An 8,885-nucleotide genomic window follows, 5' to 3' on the forward strand; every position below is an offset into this window, starting at 1 on the left:
TGACTGAGCCACCCAGGCATCCCATTATTATCTTAAAATTCAACATTTTATTTTTTCTGCATATAAACAAATTGCTTGGCTGTTCATTGCTTCCTGGATATTGCTTATTTTTAATTCAATTTGTTTTATCCTGAAGTAAATCCCTAATCTTTCTCTGAAATGGGACTATCCATGGGAGGGTCCTACTACCAAACCTTGACATATGAGTTGCCGTAAACTCTTCATCAACGGTTCAAGATGTAACATGTTATACGTAGTCTGGATGGGAAATTGGTTGTAATCTCACGTGATCTTCCAGAATCATTTCTGTAGTATGCATGTAACTTCCCCTTTCCACACCTCCAGAGAAATGATACCCATGGAACCAAGGAACCGAACCAGTGCATTAGAATTCATCCTCCTGGGGCTTTCAGAAACTCCAGAGCAGGAGACCCTCCTCTTCGCTCTGTTCCTCTGCATGTATGTGGTCACAGTACTGGGGAACCTGCTCATCATCCTGGCCATCAGCTCAGACTCCCACCTCCACACCCCCATGTACTTCTTCTTAGCTAACCTATCTTTGGTTGATTTCTGCCTGGCCACCAACACAGTCCCCAAGATGCTGGTGAACATCCAAATCAGGAGCAAGTCAATCTCCTATGCCTGCTGCCTGACCCAGATGTACTTTTTCCATTTCTTTGGCATCATGGACACTGTCCTGATTGCCGTGATGGCTTATGACAGGTTTGTGGCTATATGTCACCCCTTACACTATACCGCCATCATGAGCCCACGCCTCTGTGGCCTGCTGGCAGGTGGCCCATGGGTGTTTTCCTACTTTATATCCCTCACTCATATTCTCCTGATGGCTCGTCTGGTTTTCTGTGGGAACAATGAGCTACCTCACTACTTCTGTGACCTCACTCCCCTTCTCAGGCTTTCTTGCACTGACACGTCTGTGAACAAGATCTTTGTGCTCATTGTGGCTGGGCTGGTGATAGCCACACCTTTTATCTGCATCCTGGCCTCCTACGCTCGCATCATTGTGGCCATCATGAAAGTCCCTTCTGCAGGGGGCAGGAAGAAAGCCTTTTCCACCTGCAGCTCCCACCTCTCTGTGGTTGCTCTCCTTTATGGGACCACCATCGGGGTCTATCTGTGTCCCTCCTCTGTCCGCACAGCTGTGAAGGAGAAAGCCTCTGCTGTGATGTACACTACAGTCACCCCCATGCTGAACCCCTTTATCTATAGCTTGAGGAACAGAGATCTGAAGGGGGCCCTGAGGAAGCTTGTCAACAGAAAGATCATTTCATCTTCCTGACCACAAGGACACCTGGGAACTTCCAGGAAGTAGGATCTCAACATCTAGGGTCTTGGACACAAGTATGGAATTGCACAGTTTGGGAGAACAGCCACTTTGGATTTTGAATTGCAGAACTTTAAAAAGAAATCTCAAGATGGCCCTATTACTATGTTCTCAATTACTGGGACCAGTAAGAGTCCTTTTGGATATGTCTGATGTTGCCTTCCCAGGAAGATCAGTCTAGCCCTACCAGATTGGATTTGTCCTGATTCAAAATCAAGTTAGCTCTCCACAGATATTTAAGTATGTATTCTGGACTTGATGTAGGTGCTGGCCATGGAGTGGTGGAGTTTATAGTTGCATGTGGGAGAAGATACTGGGCACTAACTATAATAGAATGAAATACGCACATGAGGGCAAGGATAGGACAGAGTAGGAACACCCAACAGAGTCTGGAAGGGGGAATCAGGGAAGGTTTCCTAGGAGAGATGATTCTGCACCTCAAAGGATAAGATGATGTTTTTCAGGAAAATATGAGAAGAAAGAGTATCAGAAAAAGGAAAAAAAAAAACCCAGTATGTGAAAAGATCAGAGAGCAAGACAAAGAGAGAGAAAGATACATTTTTGAAGTGAAAAACCAGTTACGGTGAATGACTTGGGTCATGCCAGATCGAGGACTTTGGGACCAACTCAAGAGTTTTGCTTTTTCCAGAGAACCAGGCAGTTAATTAACTTCCAGGGACCAAAATCAGGGAGCATGTGAATGAATCATGCCCCCCCTGTCCTTCACTCCTATTCTGTCTTCTGGAGAAACAAGATGGCATGACCTAGATAAAAGTTGCACAAGTCACAAGGGAAAAAATTCAGACCATGCATTAAGGAGATGAGGAATGGTATAAGTCTTTCAGAGAGAAAAATGCCAATCAATTGAATCATGATTGTCTAAGCCAGAAGGAAGCTAAGGCATATCTCCATCACCATATATATGCCTGCGGAATGCGTATGAGTGGTAACACTGCTTACAACAGAAGTGAGAGCTAGGTTTCTAGTTTTCCTTGTATCTCGTTATCATGTTCCTTTGCACTATCTCATTTCCCCATTCTATAGCCCCTATGAAAGCAATATGTCTCATTTATGTCTATTGTGAAGCAGTTCTAGTCTTTATACGGAGATTACAACAAAAATGGAACGAGCAGTGACTTTGGGCTCTATTTCTGGGCTGACTGAGCAGTGAATGGGGCCAACATTTTTCAAGTGGTGCTAAAGAGCTGACATTATCTTAAGTGGAATGACTTTGAATAATCACACATCTAGTTTGCTTATGTTACTTTCCTTCCAAGAGAATTACATTAGACTGTCTCTGTTGAACAAACAGACCACCAGACCTGGCCCTGTTGTAGGCTGGAAAGATGATGCTTTCTGGGAATACTGTGGTGAAGAAAACTCAGAACTTAAGGCTATTGGAGTTTGCATTGGGCAACCCATCATTCTGGTCAGGGATTTTCTGGAATAACCAAAAACTAGGTGATGGCTGAACCACAGCTCTCTTTCCTTATAGATCCCCTCCCTCCTCCTGCCATATGCATGCAAGTGGTTACAGTAATGGTTGGGAGAACGGATGCAAAGGGGAATGCCTGGTGCCAATAAAAACGTCTTAAGGTTCTGTCAGCCAAACTACCTCTGTCTTGTTTTATGTTAAAAAGTTAAGGCCTCACCTCCAGGAGAGATTTATCCTGGTAGTCCTGACAATATCAACTTCCAACATTTCCTGGCATCAACATGTGTTTAATTCATTCAACAAATATTTACCAAGTGGCCTTTGTACCAGCTGTTATTCTAAGCACTGGCAATAGAGCAGTAAGCAAGACAGAAAAAAAAAAAGCCATTTCCTATGACTGCAAGGTTTAGTACAAAGGAGATTTTTAAGGAGTGGAACTGTTCTGTATCCTGATATCAGAGCAATGGCTTTGAAGGTATGAAAAACTTTAAATAGTGTTCTATTTCCCCAGGCCCCACAAATCTATACATGGGATGAAATTCCAAGAACCGTGCACCAGAAAAAAAGTTAATTTTACCAAAATGATTTTTTAAATAAAATTAAACACTAGAAAACAAAGCAACCATTCCCATTTCAGCAGAGAAAACAATAAACAAAGAAATAATCAATGTGCCAGATAATTACCAATGCTGAGAAGGACTTCAGAGGTATAATGGAGGGTATGTGACAGAGACAGATGAGGGGGGTATTTTAATATGGGCATTTCTGAGGGCATTCTGTCTCTGTGAAGATGACTTCTGAGCTTAGACCTGAATCAGGCCAAGAAGAATGTATTCCTATAAAGAAGGTGGGAATAGTGTGTCAGAAGAGGGGAACTGGACACACAAAGTCAGGAACAAGTTGGTATTTAGTTTTAAGGAGATGTTTATGTTTTAAAAATGTATCTAGATTTGTCTAAAGAAATTAGATTTTCAGGAACAAAATCCTACAAGCATCATATAACTTGGCTTCAAACAACCAACAGTTATTATCCTGTGATTTCTGTGGGTCAGGAAATTGGGAGTGGCTTAGCTCAGTGACTTGGCTCAGGGTCTCTGATAGGGCAGTAGCCACAATGTCAGTGGGGACTGTGGTCCTGTCCTGTCTTGACTGGATCAGGGGATCTTGTTCCACCGTCACTCTGAGCAGATCTCCATTCCTCACTGATCAAAGACAGCAGTTCCTGGACATTTGGATCTCTCCATAGTGGAGTGAGAGAGAGAGAGAAACAGAGAGGGAGAGACTGAAAGGGAGACAGAAAGAGACTGAGAGGTAGAGAGAGACAGGCAGAGAGACAGAGAAGGAGAGAGAAACCGAGGGAAGGGGAGAGGGAAGGAGGGAGAGACAGAGAAAGAGTGGAAGAAAGAGGGAGGGAGCAGCAGGGAGAAGCAATAGGGAAGGAGAGAGGGAGGGGTGGAGGGAGCAAGGATGAGGGAGGATGAGTAAGAAGGAGTACAATATGAACAAGGTGGAAGTCACAGTCTCCATAACCTAATGCAGAATGACTTCTTATCATTTTTGCTGTATTGCATGTGTTGGAAGTAAGTTGTGCGTCCAGCCCACATTTGAGGAGAGGGTATTACACAGGCGGGAATGCCACGGGGCAGGAGTCTTTGGGACCCTAGCCATCTTAGAGGCTGCCTGACACACCAACGTCCTCCCAGCTGCTGCCTTTCCAGGCGATCTGGCCACAGTCCAGTTCATGGGATGTTGATAAACTTCTCAAAGGTGGGTGTTGCCCCCGTCTGGACACTGAAATCATGCAGTTCCAATGTAAGACACACGGGGGCAGCAGAGACACCCAGCTGGGATGCCTCATCCTCCCACCTGGGCAAGAACTGAATTTTACAGGGAGCCTCTCTGTACCAGGCACAGACCTCCTGCTAATCCTGGTTCCTGACCCCACCTCAGCCCCGTCACCACAGGGAAGCCACAAACCCGCGGCTTCCTGAAGGCATCCCAAGTCAGGGTGCATTAGGAGAGTGGCCTTAGTTGTTTCAAATTCCCCATCCATCCCACCCCCAGGACTCACTGAATCTTTGCTCTCTTTTCCCACCCCACCCAGGAATGAGGCTGTCTGGGGCCCAAAAGGGAGGGGGAAGGTCCACAGGCCTTTGTTCTTTCTGAGGCAGGGAGAGAAAGACAGAGGTGGTGGGGGGAGAGAGAGAGAAAGGTACTGCAACTGTGATTAAAAATAAAACAAGAAAAACAGCATGTGTGTATGGAGTCCCAAGTTCAAAGGCAGACTTGGGACAGATGGGATGTAGGTCTACTTCACCTGAAGGGCAGGATCAAGGCGGGATTAGAGAAGAAGGCCAAGGGGTAGGCAGAGAGACAATATTGACAGAACAATTGGAAGTTTAGGACGCTCAACATTCCCTTCGCAGATATCCCTTGGGTGCCTATGATGTCCCTAGCAAGTCTCAGGCCTGGGGATACAATGGATTAATTGGTGGCCTGCCAATCTCTGCCCTTCAGGAGCTAGCATTCTAGTATCAGAGTCCATAAATAGAATTAATAAGCACATCAAGGAAGATGGGAGATCACATTTATTTGAAGAACAGAGTATGGGTAAAGGTGGAGGGGTATATTATAGTTTTATTTTTAACAGCTTTGTTGAGATATAATTCATATATCATACATTTACCCATTTCAATGGTGAAAATGAAAAAAACAAAGTATGTAATTCAGTGGTTTTCAAGGTTCACAATCAATTTTAAAACATTAAAAAAAATTTTTTTTAAAAAGGTGGGTGGGGGGTGCCTGGGTGGCTTGGTCGGTTAAGCGTCTGACTCCAGCTCAGGTCATGATCTCGCGGTTCGTGATTTCCAGCTCCGTGTCAGGCTCTGTGCTGACAGCTCAGCTCACTTTCCATCTTCTGTCCCCCCCCCCCCGCCCCTCCCCCACTCTCTCTCTCAAAGATATATAAACATTAAACATTTTTTTTAACATTTTCATCACCCCAAAAGAACCATCATACTTAATCACAGTCCTCATACCCCATTTCACCCCTACTCCTTAACCCCCAGCCCTAAACAACCACTAATCTATTTTTTGTCTCAACAGCTTTGCTGATTCTGGACATTTTGCATACCGGAATGTAGAGTGTGTGGTCTATGTGACTGGCTCCTGTCACCAAGCGTAGTTTTCAAGGCTCATCAGTGTCGGAGCATAGATCAATACTTTATTCCTTTAGGTGGCCAAGTAATATTCCCTCATATTGGATGTATGGGCAGAGACACCACATTTTGTTTATGCATTCATCAGTTGTTTCCACTTTTTGGCCGTTATGAATAATGCTGCTACCAGCTTTCGTGTACGAGTTTCACACAGACAGGATTGGAGGGTTTTTCATTATTTTTTCTATTGAGATATAATTGACTTACAACATTATATCAGTTTCAGGTGTACCACACGTTACAATATTTGTAGATATTGCAAAATGATCGCTACAATCAGTCTAGTTAACATCTGTCAGCTCACAGAGTTACAAAACATTTTTTTCTTTAAAAAAACTTTTTTTAATGTTCATTTATTTTTGAGAGAGAGAGAGAGACAGAGAGTAAGCAGGGGAGGGGCAGAGAGAGAAGGAGACACAGAATCCGAAGCAGGCTCCAGGCTCTGAGCTGTCAGCACAGGGCCCAACGCGGGGCTCGAACTCATGGACCATGAGATTGTGACCTGAGCCAAAGTCGGATGCTCAAACACTGAGCCACCCAGGTGCCCCCCTAAAACCTTTTTTTAATGTTTATTTATTTTGGGAAGAGAGTGGGAGTGTGAGTGGGGGAGGGACACAGAGAGAGAGGGAGACACAGAATCAGGAGCAGGCTCCAGGTTCTGAGTTGTGAGCACAGAACCTGCTGCAGGACTCAAACTCATGAACCAAAGCATGAGGTCATGACCTGAGCTGAAGTCTGACAGAAGCTAAACCGACTGAACCACCCAGGTGCCCCCACAGGACTCTAGTTGAAACTAAGTAGTTAGGGAAGGCCTCACTGAGAAGGTGGCATTCAATTACTCATTGCAAAGGTGAAGGGTGGGCCCATTTGGATGGGCACAGGGACAGCCAGCTCAAAGGCCCTGAGGTGACAGCAGGCTGGCCCGTTCTAGGAATCACTGCGTATAGAGATTGGACCATGTTAACACAGTTAAATAATGGGTCAGTGGAGGTTCCACCCTGGGGTCAGAGCCAGCTGGGTGGGGCGGAGTGAAAGCTGGAAGACCTGTGCTTTAGCAAGTGAATCTCATACCGCGCCCCCTCCCTGACCTGAGCTCCCCACAGGGAGTTGGAAACAGCTCACCACTCCCCCGCCCCCACCCTCTTCAAAGCCTGAGCTGTAAAGGCCTCCTTCCCTATGGAAACCCCCTCCCCAGCAGAATGCAGGTCTCAGGTGTCATTAACACCGGATTTGTTGAACAAGTTGAATGAGATCAGATTTCCCTGGTAGGACTGACGTCATTGAGGGAGGGATCCCACAGTCTGTCCTGCTGGTTTCTGTCCCCAGTGCCCCACAGACCTAAAGAACAGTCAGTATTCACTGTTGACAGGCTTTCACTTGCTACCTTGGGGTCAGGGAAGGGGCTGAGGCTTCCTCAAAGTCCATGAATAGGTTTCAACTATCAGGAGAGGGTTAGAGAACAAACTGAGGGTTGCTGGAGGGGAGGTGGGTGGGGGGATGGGCTAAATGGGTGATGGGCATTAGGAGGGCGCTTGTTGGGATGAGCCCTGGGTGTCCTATGTAAGTGATGAATCACTGTATGTTAACTAACTTGAATTTAAATAAATTTTAAACAAATTTTTAACGTTTATTTATTTTTGAGAGACAGAGCATGAGCAGGGGAGGGGCAGAGAGAGAGGGAGACACAGAATCCAAAGCAGGCTCTAGGCTCTGAGCTGTCAGCACAGAGCCTGATGCGAGGCTTGAACGCACGAACCGTGAGATCATGACCTGAGCTGAAGTCGGACGCTTACCTGACAGCCCCCCAGACACCCACCCCTTAAATAAATTAATTAAAAAGAAAAAAAAAAAGAGGTTTTGGCAAACCTAAGGAATGTCCTCCAGGGACAAAAGGTGCAGGAAAGGGAAGAAGCTTTTCCTTTAGAACAGAGTGGGGTTCCCTAGGACACAACGTGCATGGTGCTGCTTAGCTGATCAGCAGTAAGGTGTGCAGCCCCCTCCCCAGGCTTTGGGAGGGAAGGACAGTGGGACAGTGGGGAGGGGTGTGTGGAGAGTGTCCCAGACCCTACTGAGAATCAGACAGCGGCAACCAGGAGCCTCCTCCCTGGAGAAATGCACGTCCGTAGAACTTGTGACATTTCAGTGGTTCAGGGCAGACTCTGGGCTTCAGCTGCCTGAACTAAAATCCCAGAACTGCTCCTTGCTAGCCGGGTCACCTTGGGCAAAGTCCTTACCTCTGTATGCTTTGGTTTTCCCTCTATAAAATGGGGAAATGGTGATAATCTTTTCTGCCTCGTTGGAGTATTAGATGATTAAACACGACAAGGCATGTGGAGGGTTTAGGGCAGCATATGGCGACCAAAAGTACTCAATTATCGTTATTATTACTGATGAACCCCCTCTGTCAGTTTTCTAGGAGTACATGTTGCTGCTTATGTCCTTAAAGATGCACAGGTTTGGGGAGGGCGATTCAGAAAATCTGTGGTTATTCCCTTATTTGGCCTCAGGCTGATTTCCACGGAGACCAGTGGTGAATCTAACAGGTGCCTGGAAGCAGGAAGTTAGGGGACACCTTAAGGGCAGCAGGAGGTTGTGGTTTGTGGGCTTTGGGGATGAGGGCGAAGATTCTAGAGTGGACCCCCTTCCTCAAAAGCCTTGGGAACCTAAAGTCTCCAGCAAACACCATGTGGTTAATGAATTTTCTCCTCTTGTGGGAATAAAATCCAGCAAGACTAATTGGTAATGTCTGTCTGGGCCTGAGCAAATGAAAAGTGTGGTGTGTGAGACAGGCCTCATTCATTCCTTTACAGAGCACCCATGAGGTCCCGGAGAATGTGCTAGGGATAAACAGGGCCCTGTTGGGAGCGGTGCCCATGGCCTGTGCAGT

The 8,885-nt window shown here is 46.0% G+C and overlaps 1 protein-coding gene across 1 annotated transcript; it reads left to right on the forward strand.

The window, feature by feature from the left end:
* The first annotated feature begins 349 nt into the window (after positions 1 to 349).
* LOC131511063 (olfactory receptor 1M1) lies at positions 350 to 1,439 on the forward strand. The gene has a single exon (XM_058728897.1). The coding sequence runs from the start codon at positions 350 to 352 to the stop codon at positions 1,298 to 1,300; it is 951 nt and encodes a 316-aa protein (XP_058584880.1). The 3' UTR covers positions 1,301 to 1,439.
* Positions 1,440 to 8,885: the final 7,446 nt, after the last annotated feature.

Source organism: Neofelis nebulosa, chromosome 4, assembly GCF_028018385.1.
Source record: "Neofelis nebulosa isolate mNeoNeb1 chromosome 4, mNeoNeb1.pri, whole genome shotgun sequence".
NCBI lineage: Eukaryota > Metazoa > Chordata > Mammalia > Carnivora > Felidae > Neofelis > Neofelis nebulosa.